The following is a 20,571-nucleotide window of genomic DNA, read 5'->3' as shown; positions in this document are numbered from 1 at the left end:
TCCCTTCCTTCCTTCCTTCCTTCTTTCCTTCCTTCCTTTCTTTCCTTCTTTCTCCTCCCTCCCTCCCTCCCTTCCTTCCTTCCTTCCCTCTGTCTCTTTCTTCCTTTCCTTTTTTCTTGAGACAGAGTTTTGCTCTTGTTGCCCAGGCTGGAGTACAATGGCACTGTCTCGGCTCACTGCAACCTCCACTTCCCAGGTTCAAGCGATTCTCCTGCCTCAGTCTCCCAAGTAGCTGGGATTACGGACACCTGCTACCATGCCCAGCTAATTTTTGTATTTTTAGTAGAGACAGGGTTTCACCATATTGGCCAGGCTGGTCTTGAACTCCTGACCTCAGGTGATCCACCTGCCTTGGCCTCCCAAAGTGCTGGGATTACAGGCATGAGCCTCCGTGTCCGGCCCACCTGGCTAATTTTTGCATTTTTTGTAGACAAGGGGTTTTGCCGTGTTGGTCAGGCTGGTCTCGAACTCCTGAGCTCAAGTGATCCGCCTGCCTTGGCCTCCCAAACTGCTGGGATCACATGTATGAGCCACTGCACCTGACCAACGTGGTGAAACCCCGATTCTACAAAAAATTAGCCTGTGTGGTGCTAGGCCCCCGTCATCCCAGCTACTCATAAGGCTGAGGCAGGAGAATCGCTTGAACCCGGGAAGCGGAGGTTGCAATGAGCCGAGATCGTGCCACTGCATCTATCCTGGGCAACAGAGGGAGACTCTGTCTCAAAAAATACAATAAATAAATAGGCTGGGCGTGGTGACTCACGCCTGTAATCCCAGCACTTTAGGAGGCTGAGGCGGGCGGATCGCCTGAGGTCGGGAGTTCGAGTCCAGCCTGACCAACGTGGAGAAACCCCCGTCTCTACTAAAAATACAAAATTAGCTGGGCGTGGTGGTACATGCCTGTAATCCTAGCTACTCAGGAGGCTGAGGCAGAATTGCCTGAACCTGGGAGGTGGAGGTTGCAGTGAGCCGAGATCGGGCCATTGCACTCCAGCCTGGCCAACAAGAGTGAAACTCCGCCTCAAAAAATAAATAAATAAAGGCAGAAGTTGTTCAAGATAAAACTGGAAGAGATGCCAAGTGTTTGTGCCCGCACTCCCCCAGGAGGGCCCCCAACAATGCCTAACCCCAAACATCCCTTGTCCTGCCTACTTCTTTCTGACAACATAATAATGGGCATCAATTTATTTTTTATTTTTTTGTTGGAGATGAAGTCCCACCATGGTGCCTAGGCTGGTCTAAAACTCCTGGGCCCAAGCAACTTCCTGCCTTAGCTTCCCAAAGTGTCAGGATTACAGGTGTGCCCAGCCAGGTATCAGTTCTTGTATTTATTTATTTATTTTTAATTTTTTTTTTTTTTTTTGAGACGGAGTCTCACTCTGCCGCCCAGGCTGGAGTACAGTGGCCCGATCTCAGCTCACTGCAAGCTCTGCCTCCCGGGTTTACGCCATTCTCCTGCCTCAGCCTCCCGAGTAGCTGGAACTACAGGCGCCCGCCACGTCCCCCGGCTAATTTTTTGTATTTTTTAGTAGAGACGGGGTTTCACCGTGTTAGCCAGGATGGTCTTGATCTCCTGACCTCGTCTTTGGGAGGCCCGTCTCGGCCTCCCAAAGTGCTGGGATTACAGGCTTGAGCCACCGCGCCCGGCCTTTTTTTTTTTTTTTTTTTTTTTTTTGAGGACAGGTTCTCACTGTGTCGCCCAGGCTGGAGTGCAGTGGCTCGATCTTGGCTCACTGCAACCTCCGCATCCTAGTTTTAAGCAGTTCTCCTACCTAACCTCCCAAATAGTTGGGATTACAGGCACACACCACCAGGTTCGGTTAATTTTTGTATTTTCAGTAGAGATGGGGTTTTGCCGTGTTGCCTAGGCTGGTCCGAACTCCTGGCCTCAAGCAATCCACCCACGTCGGCCTCCCAAAGTGCTGAGATTACAGGAGTGAGCCACCGATCCCGGCCGCATCAGTTCTTGAGCACCAAGCAATACACATTTGTATTTCGTTTCTTCCCCATTTAGTAATAGAGGTACTATAACTAGCCCTACCGGTTCAACAGAGCAAAACAAAACCCTGAAGCTCTGAGAATTTTAAGTATTGAACCCCTCAGCGAAGGTCAAACAGGAAGTACAGAAATGGGATTGGAAGTCAAATCTTTTTTTTTTTTTTTTTTTTTTTTGAGACGGAGTCTCGCTCTGTCGCCCAGACTGGGCTGCAGTGGCGCGATTTCGGCTCACTGCAGGCTCCGCCTCCCAGGTTCACGCCATTCTCCTGCCTCAGCCTCCCAATCAGCTGGGACTACAGGTGCCCGCCAGCACGCCCGCTTAATTTTTTGTATTTTTAGTGGAGACGGGGTTTCACCTGTTAGCCAGGATGGTCTCAATCTCCTGACCTCGTGATGCGCCCGCCTCGGCCTCCCAAAGTGCTGGGATTACAAGCATCAACCACCGCGCCCGGCCTGACCCCAAATCTTTGATTCCAGAACTTCAGCTCCTAACTACCAGGTTAATGTACTCTGGCCCCTAATCCTAACTCGGGCATCCTAAGGCCGGTCTCCTATACTGGATTCTCGCTGTTTTTCCTCTTTGGTTGAACACGATGCGGAGTTTCCCTCTGCCTGGGGTGCCCAGGAAAGCGTCCTAGTGCCCAGTTCGGGTGAGCAGCAACGCAGCGTGCACAGTAGGCGTACACTCATCGTACGCCCCGCCCCGTACAAGCCCCGCCCCCCATGCGCGCCCCGCCTCGCATCCCGGATCTACTCCCGGAATCTCGCGCTTCTTTCCCAAAGCATCTGCTAGGACTGAGCCTGCCGGAAACGAAAGTTGAGGACGCCGGATTCAGGGAGCTGCCGGGACTACATTTCCCAGAGCGCCCTGCGCCCTCCCTGGTGGTAGATTCCTGGGAGCTCTAGAGGAGGTGGGTTGGTGGCCTGGAGGTTCTCGTCAAGTGGCGGCACTGCCAGGGGCTCGGAGGAAGGGGCTGCAGTCTCCCGGTGGCAGCGTCCTTGTCGTCGAGACCGCGGGCGACTCCGTTGCGCGCCCTGAGCCTCAGTTTCCATATCTGTTAATGGGGGACATTAACCCTCATAGTTGTAACTCATTTAAGACCATTCATCCAGGCATAATAAATGCATAAAGGCTGCACGTTGAGTCCTCCCATCTACCTTCTTAACTAGGCGCTCGCGTGACAGAGTGGTGGCAGGTGCCTGCTTTCATGGAGCTTGCATTCTATCATGAGGGGCATACAGTGGACAAAATTGCACGAAGAATTGTTCAATTACATCTTTGCCAAATGTTACCAAGGGTTACTAAAACAGGGAACCTGATACCTTCAGGGTGGAAATGACAGTTGAGCAGCCTAGAGTTAACCTGGGGAACTGGGGGGAGGATTCTAGACAGAAGGAATGGCAGGTGCAAAGGTCCTGAGGCCGGAGAGAACAGGGTGCATTTGAGGGACAGAAAGGAGACCAGAGATTGGGAGATGTAACTGGAGGGATGGGCAAGGCCTGATCATACTTGGAGACTCTGGTGAGGATTAAGGATTTTATCCTAGGAGTCAATAGAGTTTGGGGTTTTAAGTAGGATAGCGTCGTGATCAGATAAGAAGCTTTGTGGAGTACAGATCTCAGAAAGACTGGAGAGGAGCAGTGAGACTAGCTGGAAGCTCCTGGAGTGGTCTGGAGTTGGGGTAACTAGTGATGATGGTAGTCACTGACGAGGATCTGATCAAGATTCCTGGGGCACATTCAACAGTGCTTGGTGGTTGATTAGCTTCAGGGGGAAGAGGGAGACAAGGATAGCTCCTCTGTAAAATGGGGATGGTAGCATCTCCTGCAATAGGCACCATTATGATTAAGAGTCAGAACAGAATGTCCGGCACATATAGGCTTAATATATCCTAATTTTGCTAGTAATAAAGACAACCTCTGTGTTCAGGGCAGTGTTGTTTGTAATGGCAAAACCGAAGACAGTCGAAATGTTAGGCAACAGGAGAATGACGGATAAATCTCAGAGGCTATGCCAAGCAAAAAAAAAGCAAGTGGCAGTATGATACCATTTTCATAAATTTTGAAAATGCAGAACAATTCTACATATGATTTAGAGATATGTAGGCAGTTGAAAAAAATGCTTGGGACTTGGATAAACACCAAATTCAGGATGGTGATGGGGCAAGAGTTGAAGAGGGATGTGATGGGGGCAAGGTTCAGGGGGCAAAAACTGCAAGTTTTAATGTGCTTTTTATTTATTTTTAATTTTTATTGTTTATTTATTTATTTATTTATTTATTTATTTATTTTATTTATTTTTTTTTTTTGAGACAGTCTCACTCTGTTGCCCAGGCTGGAGTGCAGTGGCGCAATCTTGGCTCACTGCAACCTCCGCCTCCTGGGTTCAACCGATTCTCCTGCCTCAGCCTCCTGAGTAGGTGGGACTACAGGCACATACAACCACACCAAGCTAATTTTGCTATTTTCAGTAGAGATGGAGCTTCACCATGTTGGGCAGACTGGTCTTGAACTCCTGATCTCAGGTGATCCACCCTCCTTGGCCTCCCAAAGTGCTGGAATTACAGGTGTGAGCCACCGCGCCCAGCCATCAATGTGCTTTTTAAAAACAACAACAAAAACCATTATTGTGAATTTGTATTCATGAAGTATTAAAACCTAGCAAATGTTTTAATAAATAATCTTAAATAGGCCAGGCGTGGTGGCTCACGCCTGTAATCCCAGCACTTTGGGAGGCCGAGGTGGGTGGATCCCCTGAGGTCAGGAGTTCGAGACCAGCCTAGTCAACATGGTGAAACCCCGTCTCTACTAAAAATACAAAAATTAGCCCAGTGTGATGGCACAAGCCTATAATCCCAGCTACTCGGGAGGCTGAGACAGGAGAATCCCTTGAACCCGGGAGGCAGAGGTTACAGTGAGCCGAGATTGTGCCACTTCGTTCCAGCCAGCCTGGGTGACAAGATTGAAACTCTGTCTCAAAAAACAAAAAAAAATTTGCTGGGTGTAGTGGCATGTGCCTGTAGTCCCAGCTACTCAGAAGGCTGAGGTAGGAGGATCACTTGGGCCTGAGACGTTGAGGGTGCAGTGAACTATGATTGAGCCACCGCATTCCAACCTGGGCAGTCGGCAAGACCCTGTCTCAAAAAAAAAAAAGAAAAAGAAAAAAAGAAGGAGAAGAAGGAGGAAGAGGAAGAGGAGGGGGAGGAAGAAGAAGAAGAAGAATCATCATGTAGCACAAGTGCCGGTGGTGCAGAGGCTGAGAAACCTGGTCTATCTGTGAGATGCATTCCTAGAAATGCAACTGCTGAGCCAAAGGGTGTGTGCTTTTGAAACGCCTGTAGATGTTTCCATATTGCCCAGGGCTAATCTTAAACCTGGGGATGTGCCGTGATGCGGGCCAGTGTCTCAGCCAACTCAGATGTTGATAGTGGGTGGTTTGCATGCCCACCGGCTCTGGAAGCTCCCCAGTCCTGGAGTCAGGCTGGGGTGTGGGTGGAGAAGCCAGTTTGTGAATTCAACCAGCAGATGGCTATAGGGCAGGCAATACAGGGTCTGTTCTGTTCAGTCAGCAGCCGTGTTCTTACCACCTGCTGTGCACTGGATGCAGGGATGAAACTGACATATCTCTGCCCTCACCAAGTTTCCAACCTAATGGGGGACCAGGAAACAAATCAGGTGACACACACTCAGAGGGGGCAGTGAATGGGTTGCCTGGGGAAGGCAAGGAGGGCTTCAGGGAGGAGGTGATTTTTAGTTGGAACAAAACTGCTACTCGCTGTTGTCATTTGTTGAAGGCTCACCTTGTACCCAGCTTCCTAGATTATAGGGGTAGCTCTTTCTTTTATTACCAAAGTAACTTAGCTTTGGCCCCCATGGTGTGGGATTCTGTGAAATCCATTTATTTTCTAGCTTTTTTTTTTTTTTTTTTTTTTTTGAGATGGAGTCTCGCTTTGTCACCCAGGCTGAAGTGCAATGGTGCGATCTTGGCTCACTGCAACCTCTACCTCCCGAGTTCAAGAGATTCTTCTGCCTCGGCCTCCTGAGTAGCTGGGATTACAAGCGTGCGCTACCATGCCCGGCTAATTTTTGTATTTGTAGGAGAGACGGGGTTTCACCATGTTGGCCAGGCTGGTCTCGAACTCCTAACTTCAGGTGATCTGCCTGCCTCCACCTCCCAAAGTGCTGGGATTTCAGGCATGAGCACCGCGCCCCGCCTATTTTCTAGCTTTCTGGAGAGTCCCTGGGCCGTGGAGCTCACACGTTCTGTAGTAGGTCCTCCACCCTGGACCGCTGCTCGAGCTTCATCATGTAGCCTCCGTCTTCCTGCCATTTCTCCAGGTTGTGGGCGGCCCATCCTAGGGAGTGTTTCATTTTGTCTGAACAGCTGTGTTATGTGCTTGGTACCATGATCCCCATTTTATAGATGAGGAAAGTGAAGCAAGGGAAGCATAAGTAACTGACTTGCCTGCTGGGATTTTCACACTGGCACTGCCAGGCTCCACAGTGGGAGCTGTTTGCTGGCCATGCTGGCCCCTGGGGCAGGGTAATGAGGAAGGTGGGGGGTGGTGGAACACAGAGATCAGGTAAGACAGCCAGAGATCAGGCCACAATGATGGGGATTTTGGAAGTGTTCTTTGCCTGTGGGCCGAGCCCCGGGCCAGGAGTAAGGGGCTGGGACAGATGGGAGAGCTGAATTTGTAACTTGGGTCTGGCTCTGGGGCAGAGGGGGGCTGGTTGTCCAAGACATGCCTCCCCAGGCCTTCAAGATTCCTAGGGCCTTGGGTCTCACATTATTACTTCAAAAAGAAGGCTGGGTGCTGTGGCTCTTGCCTGTAATCCCAGCACTTTGGGAAGCTGAGGCAGATGGATCACTTGAGGTCAGGAATTCGAGACTAGCCTGGCCAACAGGGTGAAATTCTGTCTCCACTAAAAACACAAAATTAGCTGGGCCTGGTGGTGGGCACCTGTAATCTCAGCTACTTGGGAGGCTGAGGCATGAGAATTTCTTTTTTTTTTTTTTTTTTTTTTTGAGACGGAGTCTCGCTCTGTCGCCCAGGCTGGAGTGCAGTGGCACGATCTCGGCTCACTGCAAGCTCCACCTCCCGGGCTCACGCCATTCTCCCGCCTCAGCCTCCGAATAGCTGGGACTACAGGCGCCCGCCACCACGCCCGGCTAGTTTTTTGTATTTTTAGTAGAGACGGGGTTTCACCATGTCAGCCAGGATGGTCTCGGTCTCCTGACCTCGTGATCCACCCGCCTCGGCCTCCCAAAGTGCTGGGATTACAGGCTTGAGCCACCGCGCCCGGCCGGCATGAGAATTTCTTAAACCCGGGAGGCAGAGGTTGCAGTGAGCCCAGATCACGTCACTGCATTTCAGCCGGTGCGACAGAGTGAAACTCCATCTCAGAGGCTGGGTGCCGTGGCTCATGCCTGTAATCCCAGCATTGTGGGAGGCCAAGGCAGGTGGATCACTTGAGGTCAATTTGAGACCAGCCTGGTCAGCATGGTGAAACCCCATCTCTACTAAAAATACAAAAATTAGCCAGGTGTGGTGGCGTAAGCCTGTAGTCCCCAGCTACCTGGGATGCTGAGGCAGGAGAATGACTTCAACCCAGGAGGTGGAGGTTGCAGTGAGCTGAGATCTCGCCATTGCCCTCCAGCCTGGGCAACAAGAGCAAAACTCCATCTCAAAAAACAAAAAAACAAAAAAAACACAACTCCGTCTCAGAAACAACAACGACCACAGAAACATACTTGGTTGGTAGCAGTGGTAATCCCAGTGTTTTGGGAGGCTGAGGCGGGAGGGTTGCCTGAGGTCAAAGACCAGCCTGAACAACCTAGCAAGGCCTTATCTCTACAAAAAAATTGTAAAAATCAGCCCACCAAGGTGGTGTCATGCCTGTAGTCTTGGTTACTTGAGAGGCTGAGGCAGGAGGATCGCTTGAGCCCAGGAATTTGAGGCTGCAGTAAGTCATGATCACGCTACTGTACTCCAGCCTGGACAACAGAGTGAGACCCAGTCTTTTTATTTGTGGATAACTCAAAGAAGTCATTTACAAAATGCCTTTTGTTTTCAAAGCACAGCTTTTCATAAAAAGCAAGGCCCACATGTAATAGATGCTCTGGTACACAGATGTGTGTTGAGAACTGCTGGGGACTCGGGAAGCCCAGCAGCCGTGGGATCAGCCGGTGGTCAGAACTCATCGTCAGAATCGTCATGGGCCCCCCTGCAGACCTTGAAGGGCCAGGGTGTGGTCAGCTGTCCCGGGGAGGCCGGGGCCAGGTTCACCCAGCCAGGCCCGCGGGGCAGCAGGTGGCTTTCATTGAGTCTGATGACGCGGTAGTTCTCATAGTGGACATTGTGGGTTATGTCCTTCAGGTCTTGGAGGTGGGAGCTGGGGGACCGGTGATGGTCAGCCCCGATGGTGGTGTCCCCAGGGCCCCTCGCCAGCCCCCTAGCCCTGGGCTCCCCACACCCTCACCGGATGAGCAGGTCTCTCAGGAGAGGAAATTCACAGTGTGCCATGTTCTCCACTGCAAGATATGGGACTCAGTATGGGCTCTGCTTAGTGAACAATCAGTAAGCGCCTACTGTATGCACCACCTGACACCATTTCCCTTAGCCCTTTTCCCACATTTCTCTTTATCCTATCCTGCCTTCCCTTTGTTGGTTCATTCATTCATTAATTCATCCACTGTTGTGTCCCCAGTGCCTGGTACAGGCGGCTCCTACAAGTAACTGTAGAATGAATGAATCCACAGATCATTATTGTATTATATGAACAGTCGGCCTCTGTATCCATAGGTGCCCACTGTGGGACTTGAGCATCTGCCGACTTTGGTATCCCTGGGGGTCCTGGAACCACCCCCTGCAGATAGCATGGAATACCTGTATGCTACATCATAGGTAATAGTATAGTATATTTCTAGCCGGCTGTGGTGGCTCACGCCTATAATCCCAGCACTTTGGGAGGCCGAGGTGGGTGGATCACCTGAGGTCAGGAGTTTGAGACCAGCCTGAACAACATAGTGAAACCCCGTCTCTACTAAATACAAAAATTAGCCAGGTGTGATGGCATAATCTGTAGTCACAGCTACTTGGGAGGCTGAGGCAGGAGAATCGCTTGAACCTGAGAGGCGGAAGTTGCAGTGAGCCAAGATCGCTCTACTGCACTCCAGCCTGGGTGACAGAGCAAGACTCTGTCTCAAAAATAAATACAGAGAGAGTGTAGAATATTTCTAATAATTATAATAATACATCAGGGGCTGCGTCCTGGCGGGCCCTCGTGTCTCACTTTCCCTCCCTCCCTAAGGCGGTCTCCCCTCCCTCCCCCCACAATCGCCTTCACTGTGCCTCCCCCACCTGTCCTTGTCCCGTCAGCTCTATGGAGACAGGGACCCTGTCAGTCCTCCCTTTACCATGCACCATGGTAACTGCACGTAGCGGTGCCCGATACACAGTAGACCCATCGTAATTTCCGGCCAGCCACTGGGGCAGCCTTGGGTATTGGGCATTGTGCCAAATGGTGGTTCTCTCGGCTCTAGCACCCTAGGAAGTTGATGCCACTGTGATGCCCACTTTACTGTGAGGAAACTGAGGCCCAGAGCGTCCGGAAACTTGCCCGCGGCCTCCCAGCTGGAAAGAGGGACCATTCCCCAGGCCTCTTTGTCCAATGGGCTTCACTTTTCTGTGCCCTGTGGTGGGTGCTAAGGATGTCTAAGGCACAGGGCTGCTCTGGCTTCCAACCTGTCCCCACCAGCATCCTACCCGGGGGCCCTGCACCGACCTTCAATGATGCCCCACTTGGTCTTCCGGCCCAGGACACACCTCCCGTTCACCAGGTGCTCTTGGTCAGCCCCTACCACAGCAAAAGGGATTCGGTCCTGGGAGAGGAGGAGAGATGGAGACGGGAGGATTGACTTCACTGGGGAGAAGAGAAGTCAAGGCACCCAGGCAGGAGAGAGGAGCCCTGTCCTCTTCGGGGAGGGAACATGGTAGAAAGTGAACAGAATTCCCAAGTTCAAAGACATAAAGTCTAATCGGTGCCTCTGGCCAGGTGAGGTAGCTCTTGCCTGTAATTTCAGCACTTTAGGTGGGAGGTGGGAGGATCGCTTGAGCCCCAGGAGTTTGAGACCAGCCTGGGCAACGTGGTGAAACCCCATCTCTGTGAAAACTAAAAAATCAGCTGAGCGTAATCATAGCTCACTGCAGCCTTGACCTCCTGGGCTCAAGTGATACCCCCCGCCTCAGTCCCCTGAAGAGTGAGGACCATAGGTGTGCACCACCATGCCTGGCTACTTTTTAAACATTTTTAGTAGAGATGAGTTCTCTGTGTTGCCCAGGCTTGTCTCTAACTCCTGGACTCAAGTGATCCTCCCTCTGCCTTCCAAAGTGCTGGGATTACAGGAGGGAGCCACCACACCCAGCCCGCCTGATTTGTTTTTTTTTTTTTTTTTTTTTTTTTTTTTGAGACGGAGTCTCGCTCTGTCACCCGGGCTGGAGTGCAGTGGCCGGATCTCAGCTCACTGCAAGCTCCGCCTCCCGGGTTTACGCCATTCTCCGGCCTCAGCCTCCCAAGTAACTGGGACTACAGGCGCCCGCCACCACGCCCGGCTAGTTTTTTTTTTGTATTTTTTAGTAGAGACGGGGTTTCACCGTGTTCGCCAGGATGGTCTCGATCTTCTGACCTCGTGATCCACCCGTCTCGGCCTCCCAAAGTGCTGGGATTACAGGCTTGAGCCACCGCGCCCGGCCCCTGATTTGTTATATATAAAGTTTTATTGGCACGCAGTCAAGCCTGTGAGTCACTCTTGTCTATGGCTGCTTTTCAACCAGGACATCAGAGTTGAATCATCGCAATAGAGAGCCTACGGACCACAAAGTCTAAAACATGTACTACCTGGCCCTTTGCAGAAAAGGTTGTTGAACCCTACTGTAAACTCCAGTTGTTTACTTGCTCATGGCCAGAAGCAGAAATTCAAACTTGCAAACTCCTAAGTGACATATATGGGTTTGCTTTAACTTCTGAGTTCATCTGTGATGGGGAATAATGTTGATATTGACAACATTGGGCATGGTGGCTCACACCTGTAATCCCAGCATTTTGGGAGGCCGAAGCAGGCAGATCACCTGAGGTCAGGAGTTCGAGACCAGCCTGGTCAACATGGTGAAACCCGTCTCTACTAAAAATAAAAAATTAGCCGGGTGTGATGGCACATGTCCGTAATCCCAGCTATTCAGGAGGCTGAGGTGGGAGAATCACCTGAACCCAGGAGGCAGAGGTCACTGTGAGCCGAGATTATGCCACTGCACTTCAGCCTGGGTCACAGAACAAGACCCTGTCTCGGCCGGGCATGGTGGCTCACACCTATAATCCCAGCACTTTGGGAGGCCGAGATGGGTGAATCACAAGGTCAGGAGATGGAGATCATCCTGGCCAACATGGTAAAACCCCCGTCTCTACTAAAAATACAAAATAAAATAAAATAAAAAATAGCCAAGCATGGTGGTGTGCGCCTGTAGTCCCAGCTACTCAGGAGGCTGAGGCAGAAGAATCCCTTGAACCCAGGAGGTGGAGGTTGCAGTGAGCTGAGATCGTGACACTGTACTCCAGCCTGGGTGACAGAGCAAGACTACATCTCAGAATAATAATTAAAAAAACTATTGTACAGTACAGTGCTTTTTAGTATTTGACCAGGGTTATGCAACCATCATCACAATCTAATTTCACAACCTTTTCATCACATCCCCCAAAAAAACCCCATACCTTTTAGCAATCACTCCCCATTTCTCCCTTCCCCACAGCCCCTGACTATCACTAATCTACTTTCTGTCTCTATAGATTTGCCGGCCGGGCGCGGTGGCTCAAGCTTGTAATCCCAGCACTTTGGGAGGCCGAGACGGGCGGATCAGAGGTCGGGAGATCGAGACCATCCTGGCTAACACGGTGAAACCCCGTCTCTACTAAAAAATACAAAAAACTAGCCGGGCGAGGTGGCGGGCTCCTGTAGTCCCAGCTACTCCGGAGGCTGAGGCAGGAGAATGGCGTAAACCCGGGAGGCGGAGCTTGCAGTGAGCTGAGATCCGGCCACAGCACTCCAGCCTGGGCGACAGAGCCAGACTCCGTCTCAAAAAAAAAAAAAAAAAAAGATTTGCCTACGCCTGTTCTGGACATTTCATATAAATGGAATCCCATAATACATGACCTTTTGTATCTGAATTCTTTTTGTCTGAGAAACATATTTACAAAGCTCCCCCGTGCTGTAGCAGGCAGGTGACAGTGCTTCATTTCTTTTTCTTTCTTTCTTTTATTTTTTTTTTTGAGACAGGGTCTCACTCTGTTGCCCAGGCTGGAGTGCAGTGTCGCAATCTCTGCTCAGTGCAACCTTCACCTCCCAGGTTCAAGCAATTCTCCTGCCTCAGCCTCCCAAGTAGCTGGGATTACAGGTGCGTGCCACCACACACCTGGCTAGTTTTGCGTTTTTAGTAGAGACAGTTTCGCCCTGTTGGCCAGGCTGGTCTCAAACCCCTGGCGGCAAGTGATCCGCCTGCCTCAGCCTCCCAAAGTGCTAGGATTATTACAGGCATGAGCCACCGTGCCCAGCCTTGAACTGTACACTTTTAAAGGGTGAACTTCATTCCTTTTCATGGGTAAGGGCTAGTCCATGGTAGGGGATAGGCCACATTGCGTTTCCCCACTCATCTGTTGATGCATATTTGGGTTGATTCCACTTTTAGGCTAAAATAAGTAACGCTACTGTGAACATTCATGTACACATTTTTCTGTGAGTGTACATTTTTGTTTGTTTTGGGTATACACGTAGGAGTTCAGTTGCTGGGTCATATACTAACTGGACGTGTAAGCATTTGAGGAACCACCAGACTGTTTTCCAAAGTGGCTGAGCCATTTTCCTTTCCCTCCAGCAGTAGGTGAGACTTTCAGTTCCTCCACATCTTCCACGGCACCTTTCGTTGTTGTTGTTGTTGTTGTTATTGTTTTAAGCCGGAGTTTTGCTCTTGTTGCCCAGGCTGGGGTGTGCAGTGGTGCGATCTCGGCTCACTGTAACCTCCACCTCCAGCTTTGTGTTTTTTTGTTGAGATGGGGTTTTGCCATGTTGCCCAAGCTGGTCTCGAACTCCTAGGCTCAAGGAATCCTCCCGCCTCAGGAGGAATTCTCCTGCCTCAGCCTTCTGAGTAGCTAGGCTTACAGGAACCCACCACCATGCCCGGCTAATTTTTTTTTTTTTTTTTTTTTTTTTTTGAGACGGACTCTCTCTCTGTCGCCCAGGCTGGAGTGCAGTGGCGCCATCTCAGCTCACTGCAAGCTCCGCCTCCCGGGTTCACGCCATTCTCCTGCCTCAGCCTCCCGAGTAGCTGGGACTACAGGCGCCGGCCACCACGCCCGGCTAATTTTTTGTATTTTTAGTAGAGACGGGGTTTCACCGTGTTGGCCAGGATGGTCTTGATCTCCTTACCTTGTGATCCACCTGCCTCGGCCTCCCAAAGTGCTGGGATTACAGGCATGAGCCACCGCGCCGGGCCTAACTTTTTGTACTTTTAGTAGAGATGTGGTTTCGTTATGTTGGCCAGGCTGGTCTCAAACTCCTGACCTCAGGTGATGTACCCGCCTCAGCCTCCCAAAGTGCAGGGATTACAGGTGTGAGCCACCACGCCAGGCCAATGCTTTTTTTTTTTTTTTGAGACAGAGTTTCACTCTTCTTGCCCAGGCTGGAGTGCAATGGCACCATGTCAGCTCACTGCAACCTCCACCTCCTGGATTCAAGCCTTTCTCCTGCCTCAGCCTCTTGAGTAGCTGGAATTACAGGCATGTGCCACTATGCCCAGCTAATTTTTTTTTTTTTTTTTTTTTTTGAGACAGAGTCTCGCTCTGTCGCCCAGGCTGGAGTGCAGTGGCCAGATCTCAGCTCACTGCAAGCTCCGCCTCCCGGGTTGACGCCATTCTCCTGCCTCAGCCTCCCGAGTAGCTGGGACTACAGGCGCCTGCCACCTCGCCCGGCTAGTTTTTTGTATTTTTTTTTTAGTAGAGACGGGGTTTCACCGTGTTAGCCAGGATGGTCTCGATCTCCTGACCTCGTGATCCACCCGTCTTGGCCTCCCAAAGTGCTGGGATTACAGGCTTGAGCCACCGCGCCCGGCCAATTTTTTTGTATTTATAGTAGAGACAGGGTTTCTTCATGTTGGTCAGGCTGGTCTCAAACTCCCAACCTCAGGTGATCCAACAGCCTCGGCCTTCCAAAGTGCTGGGATTACAGGTGTGCGCCACCACACCCCACCTTGAGTTATATTTTATTGCCTTTTTTTTTTTTTTTTTTAAACCTGGTTCTCACTGTGTCACCCAGGCTGGAGCACAGTGGTGTGATCACATCTCACTGCAGCCTCCACTTCCTGGGCTCAAGTGATCCTCCCACCTCAGTCTCCTGAGTAGCTGGGACTACAGGCACATGCCACCATGCCAAGATAATTTTTGTGTTTTTTTGTTGAGATGAGGTTTTGCCATGTTGCTCAAGCTGGTCTCGAACTCCTAGGCTCAAGGAATCCTCCCGCCTTGGCCTCCCAAAGTGCTGGGATTGCCACCACACTGGGGCCTCTTTTATTGTTGAGCTGTAAGAGTTTTGTTGTTGTTGTTGTTGTCTGTTTGTTTGTTTGAGACGGAGTGTCACTCTGTCACCCAGGCTGGAGTGCAGTGGCGCAATCTTGGCTCACTCACTGCAACCTCTGCCTCCCAGGTTCAAGCAATTCTCCTGCTTCAGCCTCCTGAGTAGCTGGGACTAAAGGCGTGCACCACCACACTCAGATAATTTTTTGTATTTTTGGCAGAGATGGGGTTTCACCATGTTGGCCAGGCTGGTCTCCAACTCCTGACCTCCAGCGATCCACCTGCCTTGGCCTCCCAAAGTTCTGAGATGACAGGCATGAGCCACTGCGCCCGGCCCAGTGTTCTTTATATATTCAGGATACAAGCCCCTTGTTGGGTATGTGATTCGTAGACATTTTCTCTGATTCTGTGGGTTGTTAGTGTAAGCTGTTATTTCTTGCTCACTTTGAGCTTGTGGATGCGTGGACAGTCATATCTGCTAGGAATATGTGCACGTTTCCCTGAGACGCAGAGAAAGATGAATCTTTGGGTGGAAAGGATGTGTGGGAAGGAAATCACCTCACCCCGCCTCCCGCCCCACAGCCTCTCACCCGTAACTTGCTGTTGAGGATTCTGTCATTGATGTCCTCGTCAAAGCACATCTGGGGGTAGACGTCGATGCAGTGGGTCCTCAGGTTCTGCTGGATCTGGAGATCCCGCACAGGTGACCTCAGCCCATCCTGCCCACTCTGCCCTCTGTCCCGCTGACCCCAGCCCCGCCCCAGGCACCCAGATCACCCTGCGCCTAAAGGCCTCTCGCTCCTCCATGGTCAGGCTGTCGGCCCGGGCAATCACGGGCACCACGTTCACAGTCCGGCACAGCCGCTGCAGGAACTCAATGTCCAGGGGCCGCAGGCTGCCGGAGAAGGGCAGTGATGGAAGTGGTGGTGGTGGTGAGTGTATGAATGACAGCAGCAGGGCAGGGGGGTGGGGGCAGCCAGCAGCCCACGTCGGGGACCCCTTGTCCTCCTCCCTGCCCCATGCAGGTGGTCCTTGCCTTGCAGGTGCAGCCCCCTCACCAGTGCCCAGTGGGTGGTACAAAGTACACGCAGCAGTGCACCCGAGTGTCTGGGATATGGCGCTGGCGGGTGATGAGGATCTCCTCCTGCAGGTACCGCTCGTATTGCTCGTTGATGTAGCCCAGGATGGGGTCCCAGCTGAGGCGGGAGGTGGACCCTCCCCTCAGAACTGTGCTGTGCCCAGAGAGCCCCACCCCTCTCCGCTGTGTCCTCTGGGTGGTCCTCCCGTGGGATGATGAATCGTCCCGGTTTGCCCAGGACCTCTGGGTCACCCTGTTACTTTCCCCCACTTCCCTGCATCATCAGAGAGACATAGAGAGACCTCCTGCCATTCTCGGCTTCACTGTCTGTAAAATGGAGACAACAGCAGCACCTATGGTGCAAGTAAGGGAGGGGTGAGCATTAACTGTGCTAAAGGGCCACAGCTGGGCCCAAACCATGAAGGACTCGCACCTGATGGTTGCAGGGGTCTCCCTCCTCCTCGAGTCCCTTCCCCTCTTGGGTATTGTCAACACTGGAAGTAGCCAAACAGATCCTTTTTTTTTTTTGAGACGGAGTCTTGCTGTGTCGCCCAGGCTGGAGTGCAGTGGCCAGATCTTGGCTCACTGCAAGCTCCACCTCCCGGGTTCATGCTATTCTCCTGCCTCAGCCTCCTGAGTAGCTGGGACTACAGGCACGTGCCACCACTCCTGGCTAACTTTTTGTATTTTTAGTAGAGATGGGGTTTCACCGTGTTAGCCAGGATGGTCTCAATCTCCTGACCTCGTGATCCACCCGCCTCGGCCTCCCAAAGAGCTGGGATTACAGGCATAAGCCACCGCGCCCGGTCTCAGATCCTTTTAAAAACAGGTGTCAGGACAGGCCCAATGGCTCATGCCTGTAATCTCAGCACTTTGGGAGGCAGAGGCAGGAGGATCGCTTGAGCCCAGGAATTCGAGGCTAGCCTGGGCAATATAGGGAAATGCCAACTCTACAAAAACTACAAAAATTAGCTGGGTGGGGTGGCACGTGCCTGTGGTCCCAGCTACTCAGGAGGCTGAAGCAAGAGGGTCCTTGAGCTCGGGGAGGTTGAGGCTGTAGTGAGCCATGATCTCACCACTGCACTCCAGCCTGGGAAACAGAGTGAGACACTGTCTCTAAATAAATAAAAATGAAACCAGGGCCAGGTGCGGTGGCTCATGCATGTAATCCCAGCGCTTTGGGAGGCTGAGGCAAGTGAATCACCTGAGGTCAGGAGCTCAAGACCAGCCTGGTCAACATGGGGAAATCCCCGTCTCTACTAAAATTACAAAAATTGGGCCGGGCATGGTGGTTTACACCTGTAATTCCAGCACTTTGGGAGGCCGAGGTGGGTGGATCACCTGGGGTCAGAAGTTTGAGACCAGCCTGGCCAACACGGTGAAACCCCGTCTCTACTAAATAAATACAAAAAAGTAGCCGAGCATGTTGGAGGATGCCTGTAATCCCAGTTACTTGGGAGGCTGAGGCAGGAGAATCACTAGAACTCCAGGAGGTGGAGGTTGCAGTGAGCAGAAATTGTGCCACTGCACTCTGGCCTGGGCAACAAGAACCAGACTCTGTCTTTAAAAAAAAAAAAAAAAAAAAAAAGGCTGGGTGCGGTGGCTCAAGCCTGTAATCCCAGCACTTTGGGAGGCCGAGACGGGCGGATCACAAGATCAGGAGATAGAGACCAACCTGGCTAACACGGTGAAACCCCGTCTCTACTAAAAAATACAAGAAAACTAGCCGGGCGAGGTGGTGGGCGCCTGTAGTCCCAGCTACCCGGGAGGCTGAGGCAGGAGAATGGCGTAAACCCGGGAGGCGGAGCTTGCAGTGAGCTGAGATCTGGCCACTGCATCCCAGCCTGCGCGACAGAGCAAGACTCCGTCTCCAAAAAAAAAAAAAAATTTAGCTGGAAATCGCTTGAACCCAGGAGGCGGAGGTTGCAGTGAGCCGAGATTGTGCCAATGCACTCTGGCCTGGGTGGCAAGAGCGAGATTCTGTCTCAAAAAAAAGAAAAAAGAAAAAAAAAGATCACACAGCCTGGCCGTTCCAGGTCTGGGGTGTTTCCCAAAGGTCGAAGGGGGAGGGGCAGGGACAGGAGGGGACAGTCGTGTGGCTCACGCCTGTAATCCCAGCACTTTGGGGGGCTGAGGCGAGTGGATCATCTGAGGTCAGGAGTTCCAGACCAGCCTGGCCAACATGGTGAAACCGCATCTCAACTAAAAATACAAAAAAAATTAGCTGGGCGTGGTGGCGGGCACCTGTAATCCCAGCTAGTTCGGGAGGCTGAGGCTGGAGGATCACCTGAACCTAGGAGGCGGAGGTTGCAGTGAGCCAAGATCATGCCCTTGCACTCCAGCCTGGGCGACAAGAGTGAAACTCTCTTAAAAAAAAAAAAAAAAAAGAAAAAGAACCCACCAGTTGTCATTGTTGATCTGGTCCCCGAAGCCGGGCGTGTCCGTCACTGTCAGCTTCAGCTTCACACCCTTCTCCTCGATGACTGCGGAGGGAGAGGGGAGTCAGGAGACATTGGACCCTGATGGGATGGGGTGGGGCAGGGTGGGGTGAGGTGTCGGCAGGGTGGGGTGAGGTGTGGGCAGGGGCTCACTCACCATGGGTCACTGAATGCAGCTGCAGCGTCTGGGGTGGGGGCACCCCCAAGCCCGGTGGGTTTGACTTCCACACTTTGGACTTGAACAGCGTGTTCACCATCGTGGACTTGCCCAGTCCACTCTGCCCTGGGAGTGGCAACCGGATGACAGCAGTTAGGGTGGGCATTTTAAGCAGTTTTTCTCTAACTCTTTACTTTTTTATTTTTGGAGACAGGGTCTCACTCTGTCACCCAGGCTGGAGTGCAGTGGAGCAATCTTGGCTCACTACAACCTCCGCCTCCCAGGTTCAAGTGATTCTCCTGCCTCAGCCTCCTAAGTAGCTCCTAAGTACAGGCGCCTGCCACCACGCTAATTTTTGTATTTTTAGTAGAGACGAGGTTTCACCATGTTGGCCAGGCTGGTCTCAAACTCCTGACCTCAAGTGATCCTCCCACCTTGGCCTTTCAAAGTGCTGGGATTACAGGCTTGAGCCACCACGCCCGACCTCATTTTTGTACTTTTTGTAGACGTGGGGTTTTGCTAGTCTCGAACTCCTGAGCTCCAGTGATCCACCCACCTCAGTCTCCCAAAACCCTGGATTATAGGTGGGAGCCACCGCTCCAGGCAGATTTTTGTCTTTTGATGACTGAGCATTTCTCAGATTTTCAATGACAACATCCCTGTGAGGTGCTATTACCAGGCCCACTTAGCAGACGGGGAGGGGCGACAGGCTGCCAAAAGTGAGATCACACGCCCAGGCACGTGTAGCACCGTGGGTCTGTCCTGCTGTGGGCCCCACCTCTCACTCACCCACCACCATGATGTTGAACTCAAACCCCATCTTCATAGCCTTAATCTTCAGCTGGTCCAGCACAGCCTCGATGCCCACAGGACCAAGCATCTCGCAGGGTGGGGTGCTGGGGCTGGAGGGCCGCGAGGACAGGCAGGGAGAGGGGGAGCGCCTCAGGGGGTCCATGGGGGCCGAGGGTTCGAGATGCCTGTCACCAGGTGGGTGGGGAGAAGGGCGTCACTGGGGCTCAGAGGAGCCCACACTGACCTCTCATATGTGAACCCCAATTTGAGCTTGGCTGTTGGCCAACCCCCTCCACACTTCATGCCTTTGGTGTACCCTAAGTGCCCGTAGTCCCAGGGGTGTGGCGAGGATGCCTGTGGGGAGCCGTTTCTCCGGGGTGCTTGAACCCCCATCCAGAGAGGCTCCCCCGCCCAGGAGTCTGCCCTGTCCCCACCTACAGCCCAAGCAGGGGCCTCTCAGGTCACTTCCCCCAGCAGAACCTGGAGGGCCAGGCAAAGTCCAGGATGGGTGTCTGCAGCCAGGCTGGAGTCCTGGAGGGGCTTTAGGGAGTGTGTGTGGGGTGAAGTGGCTCCCATCCCAGCAGGGAACTTGGGCAGGGGGCTCAGGAGGAGGCGCCCCCACTTTCCCCAGGGGGACACACAGAAGAGTTGATAGAGATAGACAGTGAGAGAGATGGCACAGGTATGAAGGTGACGGAGACACAGAGAGAGAGACCAAGGCGAGGCAGGGAAGATGGCTGGGAGGGAGCGGTGCAGAGAGTACACAGTGGGCAGAGAGAGAGAAGCAGCCTGCTGTGGCACCTGGTGGACGTGGGTCCTGGTGGAGCTTCCAGGAGCTGCCTTGTCCTGGCAGGGCCTGGTGTGTGTGATGGGGGAGGGGAGAGGGTGACAGTTAACCGAAGAATCTGAGCTCCATCCGCACTTGCTGTGACCCCCACCTGGGGGCTTCTCTGCAGCAGGAGCAGGAGCTGTTATCCCTCTCATCCTCAAAATGACCCCAGCCTAATAATACAACGATCCCCACGTAGAACCAGGGGCCTGAGTCCCCCACGTCAGCTGGACTTCCACCTCCAAGCTCCCACCCTCAACCACTCTGTTGGGGCGAGCAAACCCGGGTCCCACAGCTGGCTAGCGGGACATCCGTGTCCATCCTTGGCGCCATGTGTTTTAAGTTGCCAGCGTCAAAAATATTAAGAGATTGCTTTAGCAAATATTTACTCAGTCCTGACTCTGCACATGGCATTGTTCTTGGAGCCCAAATAGGTTAACTTGCTTAACAATCAAGCCCCGTGAAGTAAGCGCTGTTACCACCCCCAGTTGATAGATAAGAGAGGGTCAAGTGAGGAGGTGGCAGAGCTGTGACTTACAGCTCTGAATCTGTGTGCCCACCCTCTACTGCCTTTTTCTTGTTTACAGAAACATCTAGATTTCCAGTGTATCTTAGAGATTATCACCCTGACTTGAGATGCCCTCTTTAAATGGGCCATGTG

At 52.2% G+C, this 20,571-nt stretch overlaps 1 protein-coding gene across 3 annotated transcripts; it reads right to left on the bottom strand.

Annotated features, from left to right (window-relative positions):
- Positions 1–8,064: 8,064 nt before the first annotated feature.
- SEPT12 (septin 12) lies at positions 8,065–20,120 on the bottom strand. Of its 3 annotated transcripts, none has more exons than XM_025370700.1 (10): positions 19,883–20,120; positions 19,079–19,266; positions 18,290–18,415; positions 18,096–18,177; positions 15,675–15,812; positions 15,394–15,511; positions 15,207–15,302; positions 9,787–9,883; positions 8,482–8,533; positions 8,065–8,394 (listed from the first exon to the last, which is right to left on the bottom strand). In XM_025370700.1, exons 2-10 carry the CDS (start codon positions 19,242–19,244, stop codon positions 8,193–8,195), a joined length of 1,077 nt encoding a protein of 358 aa, XP_025226485.1. In that variant the 5' UTR covers positions 19,245–19,266; positions 19,883–20,120; the 3' UTR covers positions 8,065–8,192. The 3 variants fall into 3 exon arrangements, with proteins under 3 accessions (XP_025226485.1, XP_025226486.1, XP_025226487.1); XM_025370701.1 differs by having other exon boundaries at positions 19,516–19,891; XM_025370702.1 differs by lacking the exon at positions 15,675–15,812.
- Between the last annotated feature and the right edge of the window lie 451 nt (positions 20,121–20,571).

This window comes from Theropithecus gelada, chromosome 20 (genome assembly GCF_003255815.1).
Source record: "Theropithecus gelada isolate Dixy chromosome 20, Tgel_1.0, whole genome shotgun sequence".
In the NCBI taxonomy this organism is placed as follows: domain Eukaryota; kingdom Metazoa; phylum Chordata; class Mammalia; order Primates; family Cercopithecidae; genus Theropithecus; species Theropithecus gelada.
This window is presented reverse-complemented; position numbering and strand designations above follow the sequence as displayed.